Genomic DNA, 27,622 nt, shown 5'->3' on the forward strand with positions numbered 1-27,622 from the left:
TGGAGGCAAGCAAAAAGAACTGAAAATAGATCAAAATCTTGTTCTGTCACGGAGAATAAGGACAGCTGCAGCCAAGGACTATCATCCAAGCCTTTCTACTGAGGCTCCCCAACCAGAAGAGTGGCCAAAAAGCTTCAGGAATCCTGAGGAAAAAGCCTGAGGAGGTCAGGGATGCCCAGCCATGGGACTGAGGCTGCTGTGTGTTGATCCACATGAACCTGCTGCTCAGGGACAGCAGCAAAAAGATCTGTGGACCAAAAGTAAGGAAATGTCCCTGTTTTCCAGGAACAGCTGGCTCAAGGAAAGCACATAAATGCAGCAAGAACCAAGCAGGACACAATAACCCCTGGCCCAGGAGGCAGCTCTGCAGCCAGTCCAACCACTACACTACTTCAGCCTAAAACTATTCAGAAAACAGGGGTGGGTATCAGTCAGGTGGAACCACCAGCGTGGAGATACCTGCAAACACTTTAATTCTGAAAAGCACTGATCGAGGCGACCACAGAAAATAGAGAAAAGTGTTTCCTTCCCTGGGAAATGGAGGAAAATTCAGTGTAGCAGGTGGTGCATTCACATGCAAAACCTCCCAGAACACCAGACTCCAGGGAAAGAGCTTCTCAAACACATTGAGCTTTAGAGCTTTTATAAAAAAGGGACATAATCTATCTTCTGTTAAACATCTTTACATTTATTTGTGTAACCATGGTAAAAAATGCCTGTATGATGTGACAGAAGCTGACACCATTCCTCAGCAGTGACAGAGAGAGCATGAAAGGTAAAAATAAGCCCTTGGATTCCAGCACAGGAGATCTGTGCCAAGTGCTTGTGGTGCTGTGCTGGTATGGGTGGGAACTGCACTTACCCAGGGTGTCCCAGGCTGCTCTGGGTTGGACGGGATCTCAGAGACCATCTGGTTCTCCCAGCCCAGGGTGCTCCAAGCCCCATCCAGCCTGAGCTGAGACACTGCCAGGGATGGGGCAGCCACAGCTTCCTTGGGCAACCTGGGCAACCAGGGGCTCAGCACCCTCACCCCAAGCAATTCCTCCCTCACATCTCATCCCCAGCTCCCCTCTCCCAGCTCCAAACCCTTCCCCCTTCTCCTAGCCCACTCCAGCCCAGCCAGGACATCACCTTATTCCAGGCCACCACTAACCCATGTCCCACACCTGAGAATCACAGAATGCTCATGGCTGGAAAGGACCTTGGAGATCACCAAGTCCAACCAAACCATTTCTCCCTCCCTCCCTCCCTGCCCAAGATCTCCTCTCCATCTCCCCTCTCCCAGCTCCAAACCCTTCCCCCTCGCAGGCTCCCATCCCTCCAGGCCCTTGTCCCAAGTCCCTCCCCAGCTTTCCTGGAGCCCCTTCAGGCACTGGAAGGTGCTCTAAGGTCTCCCCGGTGCAGCCTTCTCTTCTCCAGCCTCAACACCCCCAACTCTCTCAGCCTGGCTCCAGAGCAGAGCTGCTCCAGCCCTCCCAGCAGCTCCAAGGACCCTGGCAGGGGAACTCTGAGCTCTTCAACCAGCTGGGTGTGCACACAACTGGCTCCAGGGCTGCTCCTCTTCATCACCTTTTCCAGCAGAACTGCTGGCCATGAAGGATGGGGACTGGTATTGCTTCCAGTGCAGAATTGCAGAGGAAAAGCAGCAAGTGGACAGGGTTCTGTGTTGTGTTTGAGCATTCCTACAGAAGCCTCAGCTCCCTGTGGACACGTGCACACACAGACACACAGCAGTGCAAAGAGAACATCTCCAAGCTCCCAGCACAAGAGGCAGAGGTTTCTCTGGGGGGAGGAAGGCAGTGGGACATCTCAAGGTCTTAGCTCTCTCCTTTCTTCTCATCACCCCCACTTCACATGGGAGAGATTCCTCTCCATTATCCACTTTATGTTTTGCTCACCCGTTAAGCACAGAAAGGTGAGAGGTTGTTCTCAGTCCTCCTCCTGGTAAACATGGGAATGAACTGCCCATCATTTACAGGGCACTGAACCCACCACAAGAGGAACCTTCCCAACCTTCCCACCCAGGACAAGGAGAAACCTGTGTCTGTCCTTCCCTGAGTAGCACCGAGGGATCACAGGATGGTCTGACTGGGAAGGGACCTTTCCAGGCCATCTACTCCAACCCCCTGCAGCCAGCAGGGACATCTTCACCCAGAGGTCACTCAGAGCCTCATCCAACCCCACCTGGGATGTTTCCAGGGATGGGGCATCTCCCACCTCTCTGGGACACCTGGGGCTCAGCACCCTCAGCATGAACAATTTCTTCCTTTAATGCAGCTTGAATCCATCAGATGTGGGGTGCCCCTGCACCCCCAGACATGCTGCCCTGACACCCCACGGGTGATGGGAGACTGAGGAGCTCTGATGGGTGATTTCTGTCAGGTTCCTGCTGCTGCAGCACTGAGGGAAACCCAAGCCACTCAGACCCTGCCTGAGAGAGTGTTCGTGGGGAGAAGAAAGAACAGTCAATAGATGGATTTGGAATTATCAAACAAGAGAGAGCTTGTGGCTCTGACAGTGCAGAAAGACCTCTGCAGCCTGCAGGCTGGCATTCCAACCACAGCTCTTCACAAGGATCTCACAGAATTCATCTGCACAGGCAAACCTTTAACACGTTATCATTGCAAAAATGTCTGGGTGGAAATATATGCAGTGCAAACTCCAATCTCTGCCCAGATGGGCCACACCATGGCTGACAGAGAACAGAAAGGTGACTTTCTGAGGGGAAGCAGTGATGCAGAGCCACCCCCACTTCAGGTCAGCAATTTCTGCCTTCTGTGAAGAGTTTGAACCCATTGCCTCGGGTCTTTCAAACTCAGGTGAATCCACACTGTGGCATTTTGCCAGAAGCAGGATCTTAACCTCATTCTGACTCTGCCACCCCACAGGCAGCTTTCCCCACTCAGAGCCCACGGCTCTTCCTTCCTAAGGAAAAGGGGTTCCTGGGAGCAGGAGACATGGGGCCACAGCATCTTCTGTGCACAAAGAGCTCAGCACTTTAGAAAATCACTGGATGGTTTGGGTTGGAGGGACCTTACAGCTCCCAGGGACACCTCCCCCAGCCCAGGGTGCTCCAAGCCCCATCCAACCTGGGCTGAGACACTGCCAGGGATGGGGCAGCCACAGCTTCCTTGGGCAACCTGGGCAACCAGGGGCTCACCCGGGATGACAGAATCATAAAATGCCAGGTTGGAAGGGACCTCAAGGATCATTTAAGTCCAGCTTAAGAGGGAGTCCAATATAGGTCCAACCTTTCTAGGTAAAAATACAGTTTGGATGAAGCAGCCCAGCACCCTGCCAAGCTGAGTCTTAAAACTGTTCAGTGTAGAGGAATCCACCACTTCCCCTGGGAGATTATTCTGATGTCTGATGGTTCTCATGGTGGAAAATTTGCTCCTGAAGACCAATTGCAGTGTCCCTAGAAGTACCTTGTACCCCTCACCCCTGGCTTTTCCAGGTAACTCCTTGTAGAGAGGGAGTCTGACTTTCTTGATAGCCACCATTAGATGGTGGAACATGGTAATAAGGCCTCTCCTGAGCCTTTTCTTTACAAGGCTGAACAAACCCAGTTCTCCCAGCCTTTTCCTGGATGGCATGTCCTCCAGTCCACTGATCATCCTCACGGCCCTTCTCTGGACCCCTTCCAGCCTGTCTCATCCTTTTTCTATAGTGGAGATGATTGCTCCATGATGATATTGACCTTGGCTGGCCAGGAGGAAGGCAAAGGAACACAAGCATGACATGGTCCTGAACCTCACTTCTTGTCAGCCCTGGCAGCAGTAGCACAGACGTTTTGTGAATCCCTGCAAATGCCACCTCACCCCCTTGTCACTTGTCTGCTGGAGGCTTCAAGGAGCCTCTCCACTCCTCTGCACACCAGGGAGTTGATTTGCAGCAATCCCCCATCCTTTCTCTCTGTGGCTGGGCATCTCGGTCACCTGGAGGGACAGACTCCTTTCCTGCTCCCCCCCAGATGTCACTGGCTGTGTTCAGAAGGGTAATTTTTCCATGTTCTGAGCAACAGGGCTGTGTTCCTGAAGGGATCCAGCTCAGATAACATCTGAACATAAAGGCTGGGATGGGAGTGGTTTGTGTTGGATGACTCCAGAGCCAGGGGAAATGATCAAGTTATAACCTGGAATCCCACCCCAGTGAAGGAAATCACTGAATTATTTCTCTCATTTCACATGCAATCTCCTTTATCAAATACAAAGAAAGAAGTTTTTTTAAAGCCTGATCATTTTTTCCCCATCATATAGACTGTAATTCCTTCTAAGACGGGGGAGCCTTTGGAGCCCGCGGGTTCCAGCGATCGCATCCAGAAACCCAGCACCTAAACACACCCAGGATTGATGCAGAACAGCTCTGGAGCAGCCAGGAAACTCCCACCTAGACACAGATCACAATCTGGGGGAGGATGCAGGGAGACAGAGAAGGGGCAGAGAAGCAGAATGCACCAAAACAGCAGAGAACAGCACAATTTCCATTTGTACATTACTGACCCAGCAGGAACGCAGGGAGACTGAGAGGCAGCTCCAGAAACACTCACGTTTTTTTGGAAATATAAGTGAAGCAAATCCCTAATTGCCTGGTGGAAGGAAAGCAGGGTGCTGCAGCAGAGGCTTCTGCACAACTCCTGACTCTGAGGCTACAGGAAAATTTCTGCTGGCATTTTTCATCTCTCGTAAGGAAATGCTGCAATAATTGAGCTGCTGTCAAACAAGGAACATGAGACTGACTGGAATTCTTATTTGATTGAAAAACACTCTCCTCTTGTTTTACAGTTTCAGTGGTGGCAATTCTACCACCACTTTTGATTTGGGCAATCTATCCTAACAATTACTTACTTACATTCACTACTAAAACCTATTTCTGTTATTCTCAACTGGTCTAGCTTCAGCTGCTGGTCTGGGTCTTTTCTTAAGCCTATCTGCTAAAGCTCCCTGGGGCTGCATTTAATTTCTCTAGGATAGATATTTTTAGAAATACCAAATCTTTCCTTAACCTCTGTGTGCTGTACTTACATCACTGAGTCTCTGGATGCAGAGCTCTGCATCTTCCCACATCTATTTCCACCCCTGTAGCCATTCTCAGTGACTTCCTCAGACCCTTTGTTCCCCCTTGTTTGTGGGTGCTGTAAATTCAGAGTTGTCTGATGAGGAAACTGCCACTGCCAAGCACAAAGGACAAACTCCTGCTTGCACCCTCAAGGCACAAAATGGTCCTGAAGAGGCAGATCCAGCCAGCTGCACACCAAACCTCCAAAGAGGCTCTTGAGTTGCTCTGCCCAGCCTATTGACCTTGTCATCTTCTTCATTCCTCCAGCATTGCTCTCATTTGCCTCCCCAGCCTAGCAGTAGTGACTTTATACATTTGCCTCCTGGTCATGAAAACAAATGTAAATAGCACAGAAGCAAAGCTTGATCCCTGCAGGATGCTGCTTGGGAACTGCCCCTGTTCAGCAACCTGCTGCTGGAGGTTGTATGGAGAGCCATGAGCTAAATAAATTCCTTCCCCAGTCTGCTGTACATGTGCTATATGACTCTTATTTTCTAAACTATTCAGTGCTCATAATGAATGCATTATGCCAACAATAACACTTTATTAATCAAAACTAATCTAATAAAAATAAAGCCACAAACCAAGGCTGACTACATCAGATTGCCAAAAGCTGGGTTGGCATGACTTACCTCTCCATTTACTGATCAACAAAATAGCTTATCTACTGCTCAGTTATTTTATTCCCCATCAAAGGCATGTTGGTAAACATGACATGCCAGAGACAGCCCTGTCTGACTTCATTCCCCTCCCCACCACGAAATGAGATCATAGGAATTTTCTGCCAGTGCTCTGGGAACCTTCCGGTGCTCCAAGACTATCAACACCAGCAGCAAGCATTACCAAATTCTTCCCCAACACAGGTTGGGCTCAAAAGGCAGACAGTGCAACTCAGCATCCTTTTGGATTACCTCTGGCAGGTAAGCACCTCACCATCAGCAGATTACACAACAGCTGCTCCCCTGCCAAACCACAACCTCAAAACTCTTCTCCAATAACTTTTAAACCATTAGTTTACATCATTTGCGGCCAATCTTTTCTCTTTTCTCCTTCCCTTGACAAGGATAGCTGCTTTTCCTTCCCTTCCAAGCCTTGTTTTCCCTGGAGCGTTTGGCCAAGTACCCTGAAACTGTTCCTGGTTATTATTTTTATATTCACCTCATTTACTCAGCTGAAGCTGAGTTTTGCTTTGTGAGAGCCTCCTCTGCAGCACTGGTGAGATGTGCACCTCGCTTACAGGACACAAAATGTGATCCAGCCATGATCACTGACACCTAAATAATGACTCATTGTGGCCCTGAGCAATTCCTCCTCATAAGCTGAGCTGGAGCAAAGCAGCTCCCCTGGCTATGTCAATTTTCAGGCTTAAAAACTGGAGGGGCCAGGAGGGGAGTTTGTGTCTTTTCTCTCTTATTTCAGTGGTACCACTTTTCCAGAAAACCCCAATGGTCTTACATCACTTTACTAAAAAACCCTGTGGGTACTTTTAGTCCCATTTTCTTTTCATGTTTATCAGACTTAGTGCTTGATGCAAACCCCTCACTTACATTATTTTTTGGCAGACCACTGTCAGCTCCTCCTGTAGCATCAGCCACTATTTCCCAATGCTCTGGGTTCTTAGGGCACTTTTTGTTTTTTTAATTAAAGCTGGCAGGTGCTGCCAGGAGTGCCTCTGCAGGAGGGGTGCTGCCAAACACCCCATCCCTCCATGGCCATCGGGTCAGGGACTGAACACACAAACCAGAGGAGTGAACCTCCTGCTTCTGCATTTAGCATTCCACAGCTACCTGAGGGCTGAAGCTTTTCTGATTTCAGCAGCTCAAGGAGTCCCAGCCAAAGACAGAAACCATTCCCCAAGCCTGGGAACCTGTGTCAGGAGGAGAACTCCTCATTTTGGGCTCATTTTGGGCAGCCCCCTCCTCACCCCAGCAGGCACTGCTGCTCCAGTTGTTTTCATGCCCTGTCCTGCTGCAATTCCGTGGTCTTTCAGTTTGTTTTTACAGAAGGCTCAGGTTGCAAACTGCTCATTTTCTGCTGTTAATGTCAGTGCATTCCAGCACGGAAGCAGAGGAGAATCCAAAAAGCAAAATGTGAAGGGATTCCTGAGCTGACAAAGGTTTTACTCATGGAATTGTTTTCTCTGAGGCTGAGCTGCTCCCTTACAGCTGAAAATCCAGATTCCCAGCTCTGTGACAAGCTCCACAACCAAGCTCCCAGCCAAGGCATGGAGCTCGAGCTGGGGTACAACCTTCTCCTGGGTCTGATGAGCCCTTTGTTCAGCTCTGAACTGAACAGAACCTTGTTGCTGTGGGGGTTGTGTTTGAACTTGAGTGTGATTTCACAGAGAAAATCAGAACAACTCTGTTCCATTAAATCAGATCAACTCCTGTCACCACACAGGAGGAAAGCACCATGGAAGTTGGTAAATCCTCAGTGATGCCAGAACTGGAAGAAACAATCACACAGCTAAGCAGGAATTAATTGGTGAAGCTCAGAACTGTGTTGTTAAGGAGCTCAGCACTGCAGCTCCTCTCTCACAGCAAGTTACAGATCTCCTGTGCTTTTCACAAGAGGAAGCCACACGAGTGTTTGACCAGACTATCACAAGCTCTACACTTCTCACCTTGCCAACATTTTGCCAAGCTAGCCCCCAGCTTTTCTCACTGACTGCCCCCTCTGTTAAAAGGAGGTTATCCCAGAGCCAGCCAGAAACCATCCAGCATCAGGAGAGGCCAAGGCAGCAGCATCCTGATCCTGAGCTGCCAGTGGTGAGGTGCTCTCAGACTGGAACTCCTGGGTTCTCCATTCAGGAATTGTGACAGAGGAAACAGTTCAAGAAGAAATTGGTATTTATGATGTCAAAATAATACCAGAAGGGCATCAGCCCCACTCACTCTCAGAACAGCAAATTACTCAGGAAAATGGAAGTCCTCCATTTTACAGAAATTACACCCCTTTCTTTTGCTCTTTTCACTTCTACACCATGAGCTTAAATTTAGCTCTATGAGAAGACTGACACTTTTCCTCAGGACTCTGTTGGACACAAACCAGATCTATTTGGAGGCTCTGTTCATTACACACGTGCAGTAACAGAACCTGTTTGGGGTTCTTTTTTTGGTCTCTGGTTTTACTTTCGATGCCAAAACTGGGGAAGCAGACTGATTTTAGATCATTCAAACCAGCCCCTGGACACTGGTACTGCATTAAATCATTCCACCAGTTCCATAAGGTCAGTGGAAGAGTAACAAGAACATCACAGAGCAGAACAACACCCAGACCTCTCAGAGAGGCAAACAGGGAGGTGAAGCCAGTGAAACAGCTGAACTCTGCTACTGCCAGCAGCAGGCACCAGTAACTTGCAAATGAGTAGGTTTCACATTTGGTTTGTGTAATATGCAATAAATGAGAGAAGAGCCTGACCCAGCACACTGATGGGCACAAGGTAAGGTGCTCAGTGAGCAGAATACACCACCAGGCCTCAGCAGCATGGGAACACTGTTTTATCTCTTTTCTTCTCCACAAAGCATAAAGTTCCAAATAAGTTTTGAGAGAAACACAGCAACTACAGCACTGCAACTTCACAGTGGTCATCAAAGGGCTGCTGCCTGCCAGCCCCTTCCGAAGGCAAAGCAGCCACAAACACTTGGCTTTGTACCATGGATGGGGAGCAAAACATGGAAATCAGTACTCACACTATGTGGGCAAGATCCAGGGGCTTTTCTGGCTGCTCAGGGAACACGGGCCGAGGTGGCTCTCTGCTGGGGACACAGCCAAGGGATTTACTGATTGCATGGCTCAGCTTCTTTGCAGGTGATTTCTGGTTTTGGAAAGAAGGACAAAAATGAGCTGACTGTCAGGGAGAGGAAGGCAATCTGTGTAACCCAGAAGGGTGAAAACATGCACAGTACCAGAGCATTCAGAACTATCCAGTTACACTGTTCCACAGCTGAGAAATCAGCAGAGAAACTGCACGGGTGGAGAAGTTTTGGGGAAGGGGGGTTTCAGTGCCATAATCTGGAAAAATGGAAGCAGCTTAACAAAAGTATGGAAGATGAAGAGATAACCCAATTGTCTGGGGGTTCCTATCAGGAATGAAATCAAGGGGTAATCATACAAATTAAGGGATTTCTTAGACTCACTCACAAGGTCTGATGAACACAGGAGCTGTCCTGGTGGGCAGGACAAGAATCAAAGCCATTTTTTGTTCATTATGGGCAAGGACAGGGGGAAGAGTGTCAGGGGGCACAGTGACTGCCCCTTTCTTCCTTTTCTTCCACAAATGCACTCAGTTGTGCTAACTGATCCCACAGGAGCAGCTGCCCTGGGATATCTAAGGAAGAGGGAGAGGCTGGTGACAAGTGTGGCCAAACCCATGGAGGGGATGGCTGGCCTGAGTCACACACTGAAAACGTGGGTTCTGTCCAAAGTTAAGTTACAAAAGTGTCTTAAAATGTATTACATGCCCCAAACTTGTGTGGGAGGCCAGATAAGGCTTTTATGAGAGCTCAGATGTAACCCAGCAGCTCCAGGTTTCTGATCTCTCTCATTAACTGTGGGACCCAGTGGCTAATTGCTCCTATGTCATTTTTATCACTCTGCCTGTAAGACTTTCCTGGGCACAGTCAGCACCAATTCTCAAGGCTCAATCACACTGAAGTTCAGATTAATACTGAGTTAAATAGCAGGCAAGGCTACCCAGGACAGGAGTTACACATCCAGTTAAGAGAAATGAGTAACTACCAATTAATAACCATTACTGACATTTACTAACAATTAAATAAACAATTAGCAATTAATAAATCAGTGAGAACTTCAGCTCTGGGCCTCTTGGCTTTAGCAATTTCAAACAGGCAACAGAAGCTTTTCTGAGTGAACCCCTGTGTGAGCAAGTTCTTCCCTCTGTGGAGTTCCATGGTTTGTAGCAGACTGGGATGCAGTTCAAGTATGAAGTAAAATACTAATATCAATTGGGAAACAATGAAGAAAAGAGAAAAATTCCTTTCAAATTAGAAAAGAAAGATGAGCTGGATGCCTGTGGGAATACATTACGACAGCTGGGTCTTGGCTGAAGATTTATTACCCTCCTTCAATTACCTTACAACTCAAAGTCAGTGCTGACTGAGAACTCTCAAAACCATGAATGGAGCCTGCCTTTGGCTTCATGAGGAATGTAGGCTTGGGAGAAAAAGAATTAGTCATGATCCTCTTCTTCCCAGAGGAGATGTGAATGGGAGCTACAGTCAGATTCCAGCCACGTCTCCATCAGCATCAGCACTGCTCTACAACCTGTGCTCCAGATGAAGTCCATGCTGCTTCTCAAATTAACCTGATTATTCAGCATGCTGCAACCTGATTCCTTTCAGATTCTGGGGTTTTTATTCATTGGCCCTCAGGTCCAACCTGGCCAGCAGCAGAACGTGTGAAGGCCATGGAGGAAGAGGCTGCTTCCTGCAGCCTTCAGAAACAAGCCATTGATCCTCACAATTTATTATCTTGGGCTTCTGCAGCCAGGAAGTCTTGGCCTTATCAGAGCACCCCAGAAAAATCTTGTGGTGGGTACAAGATTCTTATCTCCTCACCAAGAAGGCTTCAGGAGGAGGGATGCTGAGATAATTACCTGCCTCAGGTGGTCTCCTACAGGGAGCTCCATAAACCACCTCGTTCAGAAGCACTCCAGCTTATTAATTCACCAATATATGCTAAAAAGACTGACTGGTGATAAGGTGGTGGATTCCTTTTTTCTTTTATTATTTGAGAAAACCTGGTAGATTGCAATCCAGGGATGATCCTCACAAACAGTGTTGAAGTGCATGGCACTCTCACTGTGAAAGGTTCTAGAGATGATCATCACCCTTCAATTACTTTGAAATCCTATGAAAAACACAATCCAGTCTTTATATAATTTCTTACTAAGTCCACAGTAAAATTTAAATTATGGAGACAAATGTGATGGCACCAAGAGTGAAATTCTGGTTTTAAATTAATTCTTCTATTGAAGAATTAGCTAATAATGAATAAGCTATTGAAACTTTCCACATTTATGGCTCTCTCCATTTGTTCCTCACCTCTCCTCCTTTTAGAGTTTCCTCCTTTTCTCTTTACCCTGTTCAGATTTTGGTTCCTGCCCAGCACATCTACACTCAGTGTGCCTCTTTTGTGACCTCCTCTTTGCAGTATTTTTAGGTTATTTTAAAGGTGATTCTTTCCCCATTGTGGTAACCAGCACTGCATCCTATTGTGCTACCCCACCTTTTATTTGGCCAAACAAACCTGGTGCTGTCTCAAACGCTCTGCAATTGAGCCACTACTGCAGCATCAGTTTCTGAAAATTAGAGGGCAAAGATAATTTCCATTGATCCCAACTTTTTGATAATGCTTCTCAGAGCAGCTGACAGTGAAAAGAGCCCAGCAGGCTGGACAAGCTCACTGCTCCACGGGCAAGGATGCCTCAGATGGGGATTGTGTTACCCTGAGATACTCTTTTTCCCTCCCATTAGCTGAATTCTGCTGTAGAACTCCTAATAAAACCCATCTCTCATCACTGTTGCTAGACTTGCCCTCCTGCCTGTTTGGCACTGTCTGCAAGCACCTTGGCATTTTGCAAAGACAGGATGCTTCCCCTTCAAAAAGCAGAAAACATGAACAGAAAAGCCCAAAGTAACCCAAGCCTCTGTCATTCCCCTCCTGCAAACCCACACCAGGCACAAGAGCCCCATCACTGAAACCAAGAACCTCCCCAGGTGACCCTCCCCTGGCCACCACCAGCCCTGCTGTGTTTTTATCCTCCTCCTCCTCCCCAGCTCTTCACTTTTTCCTTGACTTTGATCTGGAGTGATGTGGTGCTGAGGGACCCATCTGGATTAGTGGTGGCCTTGGCACTGCTGGGTTAATGGTTGGACTTGAGGATCTTAAAGGTCTTTTCCAACCCAAATCATTCCATGATTTGTAAATAGCTGGGGACAAACAATGTTTTATGAAGTATCTGGAACTTCTGTCCCAGGAAGATCTTGGGCAGCTGGAACTCGGATGTGTGCAAGATCCTCACTATTAAACTATTCACAGCTTCCAGCTCCAAATGAGCAGTGAAAAACATTCAAGAGTTCAGACTTTGGAAAAGGCTTCACACATCCCAGAGTCCAGCTTATGGCTCTATTTACCTTCAGCTTTAGATGGGAAAACAAGCTGAAGCCTTTATTTTCAGAAGCTTTCAACCACTTAACATTTCCTCCTGCTGCAGAGGCGTAACTGCAGGAACCGGGCAGCCCCAGGCTCTCCTGGGAGCTCCTGGCAGCCAATCCATCTCCTTTCACATCCAAAATGGGCACGGTCCATGACTCAGCAGGATTTGCACTGCTGCAGCCATTACAGCAGTCTGATCAGAAGCATGGTCGATGATCCAAATAACAACAAAAAGAAGTCAGGCACGTAAACAAAATCCACGTTCTCCATCCGGACACGGCAACCATCCCAGGTACTCATGGGTTTGGGCTTCCTCCAAAACATTAAGTCATACAGCAATTTTCTTTCGCCTTTTGCTGGCCATCTGATTGACGAGGCATTGGTGACAGTTTTCTCCTCTGTGTTATTCCAGAAGGTTCATGAGATGCAGGTGCCTGGCTCCAGCAGGAGCCTCAGCAAGGAGCAGCCGCAGCGCTTCTCGCAGAGCTGCAGCACCACAAAGCTTTTTGGATTTTAGTCTGCCTGAGATTCCCTCAGCAAACCCTCAGCCTTTTATGTGTCAGCAGAGGATACATACCTTTTGCACAAGACTATCAATCAGTATTCAAAAGAAACAGCTTCTGCTCCTTTTCTATGGTGCACAGAATAAAAACACTTGTGAGAACCACCTGCCAGCAGTTACCATGTCTGAGGAATCAAGAAATCTTCTAACTCCTTACAATTCTCTCTGCAGTTACTACACACCCCAGTGGATCCCCTTCGTTTTGAGCTGGTTATTTCAGACAACCTGCTTTTGGGTTTCTTGCCTTCAGAAACACCTATGAAGTCTGGAGTCAGACTCCTGAATTATGCACGAATCCAGATAGCCAGAACTGTTCCTCCAACATCACTTCCACCACCACTTCCTAGACGACCCATTTTGATAAATTTTTCAACTGAAGAAGAAATGGAGGTCAGAAGAGATCAGGTGACCCTTCCCAAAGCTGTTTTTTTCCCAGGCACAGCACTGCTGGTGTGCAGCATTCTGCAGATGCTGCAGTGCTGAGCTGCCGAGCTCCGCTCCTCAGCGCTGCTACCGAACTCCATGCCCAGCAGCAAACACAGGTTACACGACCCATGGCATCCACCTGCCAGCAGGAATGTCTGGCTGCTCCAGCTTCCACAGAAAGCACAAAACAAGTAAAACGAATAATTCTCAGAGGCTGGGATGTTTGTTCTCTTTTGTAACAACCAGAAGTGGGAGGAGACCCTGCTCTGCACCTACACTCCACAGGTGACCCCCATGCCCCAGGTAGGGTTAAAGTGCCTTTCCCATTAGCACTGAACCACTCTCCCTGTGGCACTCAGCCCCAGTCAGACTCAAAAGCAAACCAAACACTTGAGATTCAGTTATTTCAGTAAATGTACCATTGATACATCAGCCCAGGCCTGTCCTGGGTCCTATATATTTTTAATTAAGAAATGGTCATGTTTTTTACCCGACTTAGTTGCAAATAAAGTAGGAAGAGAACATAACTTGTGCAGTGATGCCTGGGTCAGTTGCAAGTACCCCATAAATAAAGGCAATTTTAAGAACCAGAAGAGCTATGCTGAGTGTGAATGTTCTCAGCCAGGTTTAGGGGAAGTTGGGGCTGCAGCCACACGAACAGGGCTGAGCCACGTGCATCAAACACAAACCCCCCAGCTGCTGCCTGCTGGAAAACTGGGGTGATACTGACAGACACCACTGCAAAACTGGGTTATCCATGCAGAAGGTGGAAGAAATTATCAGTAAAATGCAACTGTGATCTTCCGTGTGCCTGAACCCCCCCCACACCTGCACTGTGCATTGCCAGAGCCTCTTCATTTCAGGAGGATTTGTGTCTCTGGCCACCTTCCCAGCAAAGGCCACATCTGTTTAACAAAATAATACTTCCACCATGGAATTAACAAGCTGGAAACCACAAACTGCATCACCAAACGTTGTCTTTCCACTTTTTTCTGATTGTCTAGTTTAAAATTCACACACTTGTACTTCCTACTCACAAATCCCCTCCACCTCTGCCCTGAGGGTCTGGTAAACACTCCTTGTGATGGGCTTAGAAATCTGCAGGCCACAGAAAATGAACTGAAACTTGGTTGTCAAGAACACTTCTTTGGAAACTGAGGTTTTATGTTTCCCTCTCCTTCCACCCCCCTCCAGTATCTGCCTCATTTAATGCGACACACAATAACAGAACCAAGTAACTCGGGGTGTACAGGCAGTGCAAGGCAGTGCACCCACACCCACCCTTCTGTTCTGGATCCTATACTGGAAACGGGTGAGGGAGCAACAAATGTTCCCAGCCAGTGCACTGGGAATCTCCCCTCTTCTCCCAGCAGAGGACTGGGGCTGAGCAGCCAGGAGGATTAAGCAGCAAAAAGCCAAGAGGTGCAGCCAGAGTAACAGCGGCATGGAGAAAACCCCAGGTCTGGCTCCAGCTCCCCGCAGGAAGGTGCAGGGTCACCCCAGATGTCCCGGTGGGTCCCTGGCTGGAGCACGAAGGCAGCGTGCCCTCTGCTGGGAAATGTGGAGTTCTGAGAGCAGGATTTGTACGTCACTTGGAACCTCCATGTGATGGGGATGCTCCAGGAGGCTGCAACGTGACAGGGGCAGAGCCGCTTCAGGGCCCTCTCCCCTCTCCCCTCTCCCCTGAGACTGGGGGGGACGAACCAAAACACGTCCAGAAATGTTTGATAATTTTAAGGTCGTCTAAATGGGAAAATTAAAGGAACCAGAAATATCAGAGATGTAATTTGGAGAGTGAAATCTCATTAAGGACCTGAACTGGGCAGATGAGAGGCTCTGTCTGCTGGTTGAGATCCGATTAGTACCCGGGGTAATGACTTCCCCACGGAAGCCGCAGATTTTATCACTATAGAAACAACTCAGCCCTTGTTTGCTTTGCTCCCAAGCCACCATGTTAGGGTGGTTCTAAATAACAAACATTCCATTATTTATAGCAGGGAGAGGCGAGACCTCAGCTACAGCTGGGAAGGAGGCATCAGAACCTCCACCCTAAGGGGTGCTTGGCTGCTTAACATTTACCCTGGAATTATGAGGCTGAGGTTTAGCAGAGTGAACACCACACAGACACAACAATTCTTCATCTTCCCCCATCCCTGGCAGTGTTGGAGGTTGGATGGGAGCTTCCTGGGCTGTGGGAGGGGTCCCTGCCCATGCAGGGGGTTGGGGCTGGGTGGGCTTTAAGGTCCCTTCCAACCCAACCCATTCCCTGACTCTAGGATTAACCTATGGGCTTTAAAAATGAACAATTTGATTTTCAGTTCTGCTGTGTGCATATGTGACTTAATGTATCAAGGTTTAAAGCTGTTTCATGAAATTAAACTGAAACATCCCAGAAGGAAAAACTTGGAAAGTGAAGTTTCCTCCCCACCCCAAGCCCCAAACAGCCCCCACCAAGCAGAGTGTTCCTGCAGCAAACCCTCCCTTCCAAAAAACCACCATTTCTACCTGAACCTGCATGTATAAAATCACTATCATAATATGTATCAAGTATGTAATTATAAAAAAATCACAATGCTATTTGATTTATAGTGTAAAAAAATTATCAAAGGCACTTCAGAACTCCAGGGAAGAGAACCTTATGGAAATACTTACTATGAATGCTTATTCTGGGTCTCAGGGCTCTAAAGCTCTGACAAGACACACACAAGGCTGAGCTACATCTGGCTGATTTCAAAACCTGAGAAAAAGACATTTTTCTTTTTATTGTATCAGAGAACCAGCTAATGTAAAGCTTCAGGGAAGTCTGCAGAAGCTGAGACCCACCTGAGAACTTTGCAATTTGCTGTGCTGAACAGCATCACTTCTGAAAACATAAGTGATCCAGAACAGACACCTTCAAACACCCTTTCCTGCATGTTTTTCATCTTATTCTCAGGTTCAGCTTCACCCCTTTGCCAACAGTGCCAGGCAGAAGTGTCCCACTGAAAACTGATGTGAAAAAGACACCTCCCATTCCCTGCTCTGACCTGCTGAGGAGTTTCTTCATCTGTCCTTACCTAGAAGGAATACAGTCCAAATCCCAAACTAAAAGACATTAACAAAAATTAAGACTGTCTTTCCATTCTCAGAAAATTAACACACAAGACCTAAAAAAGTTTAAAAATATTGAAGAGAAAATATGTAAGACACCCCTGTCTTAAAAGATCCCTCTTTCATTATCAATCCAATCTGTTGCAGTATTTTATATATTTCTGATTTTTTCAGTCCATTTAAAACACTTTGTTGCTTAAAAAATCCAGCATACTACTAAAAAGAAATAAGTTTCTAGAGCTGTAGCCAGAAATATCAGACTAGAGGAACACAAATGCTCTTTTTGATTGCCTTATTGTTTACTGAAATCCCTCTCACGTCTCCATTGCTGTCCTTGATTTCCATCTTTTGTCTCTGCTTCACCTTTAGCCCCTTTGAATCATCATTCTTTGATTTGGGTTCTGATTCTGGTGAACAAGAAATGCAAACATTTCCTTCCCTCCTTTGGCCCCCTCCTGCTCAGCTCAGCTCAGCTCCAGCCTCTCCCTAGGATGAGCTGCTCCTTGTGTCTACCAGGTACTCAGCTGCCAAAATTACTGCTACAGACCCCTGGACCAATGTGTCACTGTTTCCATTAGAGATTAAAATCCAGTCTCCTCCCAGGTGCCCAGCTATTTTTATTTTCTTTCAAATATTCTTTCCTTTTGGTCTGTAAAAGCTCAAGTTTCCCAGTGCTGCTCATCTGCTGCCAGCTCTGTGCTTTGGTGAGTGCTGCTCCTCCACCTGCTCTTCCTTCTCCTCCTGCATGAAGTATCACAGAATCATCAAATTTGGGTTGGAAGGCACCTTAATGATCTCCTACTTTCAACCCCCTGCCATGGTCAGGGACCCCTCCCCCAGCCCAGGGTGCTCCAAGCCCCATCCAACCTGGGCTGAGACACTGCCAGGGATGGGGCAGCCACAGCTTCCTTGGGCAACCTGGGCAACCAGGGGCTCAGCACCCTCAAGTTCAAGAATTTCTCCCCCATCTCCAACCTCAATCTCCCCTCTTCCAGTTTTAACCCATTCCCCTTGTCCTCTCCCTACCCCCCCGTGTCCAAAGCCCTCCCCCAGCTTTCTTGGAGCCCCTTCAGATATTGGAAGGTTGCTCTGAGCTCCCCTGGGAGCCTCCTCTTCTCCAGGCTGAACAACCCCAATCCCTCAGCCTGGCTTCCCAGGGAGGTGCTCAGCCCTCTGAGCATTTGAGTGGCTCTGCTCTGGACACCTTCCAGGAGCTCTGTGTCCTTCTGGGCTTGGGGACTCCAGAACTGGACACACAACTCCAGGTGGGCTCTCAGCAGAGCAGAGCAGAGGGGGAGAATCCCCTCCCTCGACCCCTCTCTGTGCTTCTTTTGCTGCAGCCCAGGACATGGTTGGGTTCTGGGCTCCAAGCACACCCTGAGGCTCATGTTGAGCTTCTGCTCCACCACCCCACCCCCAAGTCCTTCTCCTCAGGGCTGCCCTCAATCCTTTCTCCTCCCAACCTCTATTTCTCCATGGGATTGCCTCCACCCAGCTGCAGAACCTTGCCCTTGGCCATGTTGAACTCCCTGCAGTTTGCAGGATTCCACTTCTCCAGCCTGGCCAGGTCCCTCTGGATCCATCCCTTCCCTCCAGCCTGGTGACTTCACCACAGTTTGGTGTCCTTAGCAAACTTGCTGAGGGTGCATCCATTCCAGTGCCTGTGTCACCAACAAAGATGTTAAGCAGCACTGGTCCCAGTCCTGATCCTTGAGGAACACCATTCCTCACACAGCTCCACTGGGACACTGAGCCAGTTCCTTATCCAACGAGTGCTCCATCCATCCAATCTGTATTATTCCAGTTTAGAGATCAGAATGTGGTGTGGGACAGTGTCCAAGGCTTTGCCCAGCTCCTGGAGATGACATCTGTGGCTCTGCTTTGTCCTCCAAGGCTGTGACCCCATCACCAAAGGCCCCCAGCTCAGCCAGGCATGAGAGCAGTCAGGAGCACTTTGTGGCTCTTCCTTCCATTGATGGAATTTCCCACTCCTCCTATTTGCATTCTGCCTTAAAACCAACTTATTTGGTACAAATAACAAGAACCAAACACCTCAGAGGTTCACACTGAAACCAGGTGGGTGCCAGATTCCCAGATCCTGGTACCAGACCAGGGCATGGTCCCTGTAACCTGCCTGGTGCAAACCCAGGGCCGAGACTTCAGAAGGCAAAGTCTGCATCAGAGATAGAGCTCCAATTCGGGTACTATTTAGGTATGTCTTTGTATTAAAATTACAGACTGGATTTATGTGGACTTAATGGGATAATAATCTGCCTGCAGGTCAGATTAAACATTCCAGAAGTTTATTACCCATGTAGTTAAAAAAAGGACAACATTTAAGTCAGATTTTTCCTCTCTTCACTGTCCAACTACTGAATGGTATTAAGCCCCAATTTTCTACATTAAACAGTAATACTATAATGACTCTTCCTCGTCAAGATAATTACTAATTACAATCCAATTATCATCTGAACTTCTCTGACTAAACAAAAGGTTGGGCTTCATCTTTTGCCATAAAATAGGCTTTTTTGTATCTAAACTGCTCTGGTATTTCTTGAGATGTGATTCTCACACAGCCACCTAACTGTTACCTCTCATGTAATTTCTCTGAGCCTTTTCAGTGCAGTTTTCAATGCCTCTATTTACAGCTGTCAGGGTAATTTTTCTCTTAAAGAAACACTGCCTTTAACAACACCCCTTGGATAAAGCTCCTTGCCCAGCACAGTGTTCATGCTAACCAGCTTGCCCTTCTGGGGAGGTGTTGCAACCTTTAAGCCTCTTCAAGCAAGAAGAGAGGAAAATTTAAGTAGGAAGAGGGGAAGAACATCCACGTGTGAAGGGCTGGAGAAGGACTGTGCTGCCCTGTGTGCTTCCAGCAGCACTGAGGACCATGCCAGGGGTGAACATCACTGGTAACAAACCCAGAGCAGCTTCCCCAGTCCTGCTGTGCAGTCCTACCAGAGAAACCTGTGACCTTCAGAAGAAACGAGCACAGAGGTGTCTGCTGCAGCATGCCAAAGAGAAAGGGAGTTACCCAGGAGGAGTGCTCCTTCATCTGGTGCTGGTTGCTGTGAGGCCCGTTGGCATGGCCCCTCCAGAAGCAGTTCTGGCAGAGCTGGTAGTTGTGGCACTGCTGGCAGCGGTACCGGAACCCCAGCATGCTCTCACACCCGCAGTACGAGCACTCCACGGGATGGAAGACTGGGGAGAGGAGGGAAAAGAGAAAGGGAAACAAGTCATGAGCAAACCTCAGGAAAAGCTTCACCATCACATCTCACTGGGGATGCCAAAGCCCACCCCCAGGTTTTTAACCACTAAACCATCGTTATTCTGGGCAGGTCATGGATTTGGGTTGCAATATTAAATGCAAAGTTGATGGTAACACAGCAGCTCCATCTGAAAAATTCACTGTTTCTTCTTCAGATTTTTCCTTCCTTGGGTACTCTCAGACCCAGGAGTCTCCACGGAGGTCCTGGGCCTGAGAACACTGAGAACACACATGAGAGGGAAAGCAGAAAGGCTTTATTGACAGAGGTCAACTTCTCCCCAAGGAGATCACTGTGCTCTCCAGTCAGCCACGAGGGTTTTTCACAGAAGAGGCAAACTTGGAGCACCAGGAGTTGCTTCTGCTCTGGGTCACCTCTCCCCAAGGAACTTCCCCCATTCCTCCCCAACCAAGAGCTGCCTCTTGCACCTCTGTAGCTTAAACCAAAGGAAACCCCTGCCTGCCACTGGATCTTTACAGCTCAAGAACTGGAAAATTAGATGAGGTGTGACAGGCAGAGCCACCCTCAGAAGCAGGCTAAAAATGAAACAAATAAATAAATGCTTCCTCCCTGATCTTCTCCCATCAACAACCACAGACTGGGTCCATTTAGGAGATGAGTCTTCAGAACAAATAAAGGTGCCATGTGAGAATGACATAAGGGAGAGATCTCTGTCTCAAATGCATCTCAGAAGGTGAGGCAATGGCACTGGAGTGGAAGGTGAAGGTGCCAATGGTTCAGCATTGCTGGGGGTCTAGAGGGTAAATAATTAGAGGTGTAAATAATTGTGCTGTGGAGAAGACCATAGGAAAACAGAGCAGCTCATTGGCCACACCTGAAATCCTTAGGTATGTATGTTATCAGCTAATGAAAGAGATAAGAGAGACAACTGGAAAGAGTCTGAGCTTTGATCCATGGTGAAAATGATGATTTAGCTGCTCTGAGCCTCAGGGCAGGAGAGAGGGAGGGGAAGGCCTGGCCAGAAGTGCTTGCTGCCCCAGGAGTGGGAATATGCCAAAATTGTGGGAAACAGAGGGGTAAGAATTAAAGCAAAGACCTGAGCATGGTCAGGAAGCCATGGATAATTAAGCCAAGATAATCAGGCAGATGGATGATGCTTCCTGGCAGCATGTACCACCACTGTATAAAGCAAAAGGCCCATGGTGTAGGGGATTTCAACATCCAAATGCCCACTGGGAATGGAGTGCAGAGCAACTGGTGACTTTTGGGTTTGGTTTTTTTTAATAGAAAAGGAAGAGAAGGCAATGAAAAGAAAGACTTCTAGATGTGCATCAAACAGCAGAAAAGAACTGGCTGAAAAAGAAGCTGACAAGTGACCTTAAATCAACATGCTAACAGAGCAATGTTGTGGATTTTAGGAAGCAGAGGAGAGTGAACATGACTTCAACACAGCACAGTTCAGTAAACTTGTGAGAATTAGCAGCTAAGTTATGGGAAGAAACAATTTCACAGGGAAACTGAGTTAGAAGTGTCAGTTCCTGAAATAAATAAAGCTAAAGAAACAAGCATAAACTACCTCAGTGCAGAGAAAAGAGCAGACTCAGTAAAGACCAGTGTGGCTAAAATTAAGATAACCTAAAATCAAAAGGAAGTGTATAGAACACTGGGACAAACCATTAATGAGGACTAAAAGAATAACTCAAATATTCAAGGTCAGAAAGCCAAAATGGGAGAAACCTAGCAGGGGATTTAACAGGGACAGCACAAGGATTGTAATTATGATCCTCGAGAGGGTGTGAAATTACTGACTCCTCAGGTTATTTTAATTTGTAGAATACACACTGAACCAAATAATAAAGCAAAGTACTGCATGGACCTAAGGAACAACAGAGAAATGAGTGTGGACAACATCACCCAAATCAACCCAATGTCTCTCCATGACAGAGTAATTGTCCTGGAAAATAGAAACGTGCACCAAACATCATCCTTTTTTAATTTTATTTCAGTAATTCTTACAAAATTTGTGTCCCATGATATTCTCATGGCAGAAGGAAACACAAGAGATGAGAGGACTGTCACTTGGATGAGAATCTCACTGGCAGAGGAGCAGAGAGCAGTTATTGCCACAATGGAAAGCTCTACCCAGCAAAGAGCTTGCTTCCAGGTGATGCACTGGTCAATATGTTCATAAACAAACTGAATTATCATTAAAAATGTCCAACTGAGGGCACTGCATTTCAAGGCAGATGGGGGTTAATTGTATGTACAAGAGGAAGCAATAAAACTTCCTAAACAATATCTAGTAGAGAGCAAGGAGCAGAACAAGAGAAGGTATCATCAGACAGGCAAGAGGTACTTGCAAAACCAGCAACATATTCTCCAGAGCCAGGGGGCAAAACCCAAAAAGGTATTAAGGGTTTAATTTGTAGTGAGGAAAAAAAACCAGGCTAGAACACTAGGAAAAAAATTCCTCACCCTAAGACCATTTCAACAGTGACCTCACCCTAGCTTGAAATCCAAGTGCAAGGAGGTGCTGAAACTTTTTGATAAAGGATGGTAGGAAGAAGCAAGGCAAAGCTGTCAAGAATGTTTACAAGCATTCAGGTTTGCCTTTGGAAAAAGAGATGGATGAAATCACAAGTTCCCAAAGCTTTTTGGTTTATTTTTGCAGGCACACATCCCCCCCACTCTCCCCCAGTATCCTTTCTGCTTGTGGCATTAGGTCACCACTTTCACCAAAGGAAATTCCCTGGGCCCAGCTGCTGGCAGCACCTTCTGCCTCTCCCCACCTTATCTTCTCATTGAGAAGAGATTACAACTGATAGAAAAGGGGACAGAAGTACCATGGAGTTCTGAACCAAGGAATCAAAACCTTGAAACTGACATGCTTGATTTGGGAAAGCAATAACAAGGTTCTGATAAAATAAAACACGAGGCCAAATCCTGTTGGTGACAGCACTGATGTGGTTCTGACAACGAGAGAACAGAGAACAGTCAGCAGAAGAGTTCATTGGAGCACGGGCAAGGTATGTGACCATGACATACACTTTCTAGGTTGTTTATGGGCTTTGCTTTTGATTGGGTTTGGGGTTTTCTTCCCCACTCTTTCTCTGGAAGTGACAAAGTTTAGGTATGGATGGGAAAGCACCAACTGAAGTGGATCAGCACTTCCCACCCTGCTGGCTTCCCCTCCCTGCAGTGCTGTGTCACCATCACATGTAAACCTTACCCTTTCTGATCATTTCTGTTCATTTCTGGATGCCATACAACCTGATGTTGCAAGCTTTCTCTTCTCTCCTGTTCAGATTGCTTTCCATGCTCCCATCTGCACCAATCCAGCTGGACTGAAGTTGCCATCAAGCAGTGAATTGAATTTTTTTTTCACATCACTGACATTTCCAGCTCTAAGTCCCACTTGAGCCACCCAGACATCTCCTGCCTATGGACTGTAAGGGCTCACCTGAAGGCCTGAGCTTCTTCCTTCTTTCCTTCCCCCCCTTCCCTTCCTGCCTCTCAAACACTCGTTCTAATCAAAATGCTCACACTTCATTTTCTCTGCCCCAGGGATCTGAATGTGTTTTTGTTGACACCTCATCTTTGGAAAGTGTCCCATTCCCCAGAGCTCCCTGCCACATATGGGAGCGAGAAGTTTAAGGTTCTTTCCACCTTTCACTGCATCCAAGTCTTCAGTCATTCCCTTTTCTGGCTGCCAGGGCTCCAGACTCAAACTTCCCACTGGCTCCTGCTTGGCAGTGCCAACCTGCTCCTTCTCCTGCCAGCAGCTCCTTCCAGAAGGTGCAGGGAGGGCAGGAGAGGGAAGCAGCTTGAGAGATTGGGCCAGGAACCCAATTCTCATGTCTGGTTTTTCTTCCTTTTTCTGACCCCCAGTCATCTGTTTCTATTTGGCAAGGTTTAGCTTCTCCTTCTTTTCCCAACTTGCACAGCCAGTGACTGTCCCTGCTCACGTGGGACTTGTCCTCCTGCTTCCTACCTGACCCACCCTGGCACCACCAACTCTGCTCCTGCATTGCAGAAATCTTGGAACAAAACCAACCTCTCACCCATCAAAGCCTGGAAATTCTTCCAAATGAAAACTGGAAGAACGTGATGTGTCCTTTCTCCTCTTCTTCCCCCCTCTAGCACACAGATACTTCTCATTTGCTTTCTTCCACAAACCCCTCATTTCTCCAATGACCTTGAGCCATCTGATATTTACCTCAGTCTCCTCTCAGCCATTCCTTTATTTTTTTCCTTTGGTCTCTTCCCCTTGCCCTCCAACATCAAAATACACACATGGTTCAGGTTTGCAGGTTCCAAAGACAGGTGACCACATTTTCTTCCCTAACCCCAAGTTCCTTTTGTCTCTAAGCTTTCTGGGTGCACAGGTACTGCCTGGTGTCCTCTCCTTCAGTTCTGATCTCAGGACATCCCTCTGCCTCCCACATTCCCACAGGAGCCATGCCAGCCAAAACCCATTATTCCTGTTTCCCACCCAGACCTAGGCAGTGTGATTACACCACCACTTTCTGAGCTGCAAACCCCAAACCCAACATTCCTCTTTCCATTAAAATCTCCACAGACTGCCCTGGCTCTTTGTGTTCATGTTTTATCTCATACTCTGACTGCTGATGCCCAAACACAGTCTGAGCAATGCCCTTCCCTCTGAGAGTAACATGAACCCCAGGCTGATAAATGAGATCAGGAAGAAGGTTTTTAGAGGAAAATGGCAGATCCACATTTTGGATCCACATGTTGTTTCAAAGAACCCTGATTTTAAAAGTATGAGAGAAGTGGAATGACCAGGGACTGGTCTGGAACTGAGCAGCTTCCAGGTGACAGAGCATTTCCATTGGGAGAATGGGATCAATAACCAAATGTAGAAAGAAATAAGTAGGGGGGAACAGAATTTTTATAAAATTGCATAGAAGAAATTCCCAAAGATATTAAAAACCAGCAGTCAAACAAAAATAAGACAGCTGCAAAATGAAAGAAATCAAAGAGGAGATAATAAAAGCAGGAAGATAAAGCATGATGAAGATGTAAAAATTCAACGTTCCCCACATAAAAATGGCTCAAGGAAGATCTGGGAAAAAACCTCACAGCTCAAAACTCTGGCTAAGAGAGAATTCATGTTGGAGAAGTGCTCTGAAGAACTTGCCATGGCTATAAATACAAACTTTCTGTCTGGGGTTCTTTCACATGTGGTACCAATAGCTCCAGCTGTAAACAGGACATCCTGCTACGAGCTCTCGGGTTGTCCCAGCAGGATTGCTCCCTGCATCTGTAACTCCTAAATTCTGTTACTGCAGAGTAAAACACAAACATTTCTGTGAGCTGGGAGATCAAACTGCATCCCCCTGATCAACTGAGCAGCACATCCCACAGCAAGGCAGCTCCTCCCAGCACTGCGTTCCTCACCAAGCTGGGATCCCAGAGATCCTGCCCACTCTGTGACACAGGCACCAAGCTCAACTCTGGCTTTCAGATTTTATTCCATGGAATTATTCAAATGATTGGAAAGATAACTCACCAGGGAGATCACTGTCCTCAGAGTGTGCTTAGGTGCCAGCTCAAAGCAGGGATCTCCACCTCCCTGGAGAGCAGGAACCTGACCTCCTGGGTCTAAATTAACACCAAATACTTGAGGGTTCTGAATTCTGCTGCCAAATCTCTAAAGGAAACCTAATTTCTGGGAGTAATCACATTAAAATATAATAAAATAAATCTATTCCACTGAAAATGGCAAGGATTGGCAGAATGGAACAGGATGAAACACTGTGCAGGATTTTTACCCAGAAAATCAATGATGGGTTTAAAAACTCACAGAACACTCCAGAGAGAGGGACCTGGAGGTGCCCAGCCAGGTGATGGCTCTGACCTGGGCATGGAGAAACACAAATGTCCCACAAGACCCAACTCAGCTGTGCAAAGAGTGCTGGGTGACAGCTCAACATCCTCTGTGCTCTGTGCTGCTGGCTCATCCCCCCAGAGAGGAATCTGCACCCCAGGGCAGGTGGGAATGAAGCAGCTTTGCTGAGGAATCTTTCTGAAACATTCATCCAGCCCTGGGAGGAGGCTTTGGGGGTGTTGGGTGAGGAGAAGCTCAGCGTGAACCATCAAACCCTCCCTGGGCTGGACTGCACCCCCAGGGTGTGAGTAGCAGGGCCAGGGAGGGGACTGTCCCCTCTGCTCTGCTCTGGGGAGACCCCCCTGGGGTAAAGCTGTGTCCATCTCTGGGGTCCCCATCAGCAGAAGGACCCGGAGCTGTTGGAGCCAGTGCAGAGGAGGCCCTGGAGCTGCTGGGAGGGCTGGAGCAGCTCTGCTCTGGAGCCAGGCTGAGAGAGTTGGGGGTGTTGAGGCTGGAGAAGAGAAGGCTGCACCGGGGAGACCTTAGAGCACCTTCCAGTGCCTGAAGGGGCTCCAGGAAAGCTGGGGAGGGACTTGGGACAAGGGCCTGGAGGGATGGGAGCCTGCGAGGGGGAAGGGTTTGCAGCTGGGAGAGGGGAGATGGAGAGGAGATCTTGGGCAGGGAGGGAGGGAGGGAGAAATGGTTTGGTTGGACTTGGTGATCTCCAAGGTCCTTTCCAGCCATGAGCATTCTGTGATTCTCAGGTGTGGGACATGGGTTAGTGGTGGCCTGGAATAAGGTGATGTCCTGGCTGGGCTGGAGTGGGCTAGGAGAAGGGGGAAGGGTTTGGAGCTGGGAGAGGGGAGCTGGGGATGAGATGTGAGGGAGGAATTGCTTGGGGTGAGGGTGCTGAGCCCCTGGTTGCCCAGGTTGCCCAAGGAAGCTGTGGCTGCCCCATCCCTGGCAGTGTCTCAGCCCAGGTTGGATGGGGCTTGGAGCACCCTGGGCTGGGGGAGGGGTCCCTGACCATGGCAGGGGGGGCACTGGGGGGGCTTTAGGGTCCCTTCCCACCCAAACCAGTCTGTGACACTAAGGTTTTATGTTTGCTGTCACCCATGCACACAAGTGACACTGTCTCTTGGAGGGATGTCACTCTTAGCATCCCTTTTCCCCTTCTTTAAAACCATCATCTAGAGAACATCAATGGTTTTCAGTCTCTAAGGACAAGAGTTCCCAATCAGAGGAGTCTTCCTTAATGACAACTTACATCTCAGGCAGGAAATTACCAAATGCCATAACAGAGGGGTTTAATGCTACATTTTTCTTATTAAGCCTTTTTTTTTTTTTTACCTACAAAGAACCCAAGGACAATGGAAACATCCAAGAAAACATGATATCCAAGAACAACCTGATATGGTTAAAAAATAAAGTTATGAGCATTTTTTTAATTGGAAGCTCCTAAACAGGAACGACATTCTCCCTACTGCACACCTTTTCTGTTTGGATGGTTGTTTTTTTTTAAATTATAATTGTATTTTAGGTAAGATACAAACCTTACCCCAGAGAATCTGCAGCTTTGCAGAGTATTTCTAGAAGTATTAATATAAGATGAAGATAACAGCCATGACAAGCTTAAAAGCTGGATGTTATTTTCCATTATTTTCCCTCTGTTGTAAAGGGGAGAGAAAAAAATAAATGTAGCCTGAAGACTTCTTCCACTTGCACTTCCAAAGGCTCCTGTTTCTGCAGCAGCAGAACTGCCTGGATTGGAATGCCTGCACAAAACCTCACTGCTATCATGCTGCACATTAGCATGCAAATTGAGATGATGGCTCTCCAAAATAACATGCTGGCTGATTTGTTTAGATCAATACTAGCTACTCATGGAGTTTATTTGATGTCTCCTAAAGAAGATGTTATTTTTTCACCTGCAAATGTCATTTCTCCAATAAAACAAGCTCAGTTCAGAGCTTAATTGCCTTTTGCTTATATCAGAGCTGAAAAGACAACCAAGGAAATTGCAAGACTATTATTCTGTTGTTTTTTTCAAAGCTGTCAACTGAGGTGTTCAAGTGCCTCTGAAGTAACTCAGAGGTGATTGCCAGAGTAATTAATGATAATATTTACAAGCTGTGAAGGAAGCCACCATCTGCTTGGGAGGAAAGGTTAAGGAAGAAAAGCTCTGCAGTGACAGGGTGCAATCCCACGAGCTTGCAGTGGAACTCTGAGCTG

At 47.4% G+C, this 27,622-nt stretch overlaps 1 protein-coding gene across 3 annotated transcripts in view; it reads right to left on the minus strand.

Moving 5' to 3' along the window:
* The window catches only part of DTNB (dystrobrevin beta), a 159,270-nt gene that overhangs the window by 83,060 nt on the left and 48,588 nt on the right, over positions 1-27,622 (minus strand). For all 3 annotated transcript variants that reach the window (XM_030468840.1, XM_030468842.1, XM_030468841.1), the window contains exons 9-10: positions 19,350-19,516; positions 8,751-8,875 (exon numbers count right to left, since the gene is read on the minus strand). In XM_030468840.1, the coding sequence (XP_030324700.1) occupies positions 8,751-8,875; positions 19,350-19,516 (292 nt within the window). The remainder of the gene's footprint in view (positions 1-8,750; positions 8,876-19,349; positions 19,517-27,622) is intronic.

This window comes from Calypte anna, unplaced genomic scaffold, assembly GCF_003957555.1.
Source record: "Calypte anna isolate BGI_N300 unplaced genomic scaffold, bCalAnn1_v1.p scaffold_86_arrow_ctg1, whole genome shotgun sequence".
NCBI lineage: Eukaryota > Metazoa > Chordata > Aves > Apodiformes > Trochilidae > Calypte > Calypte anna.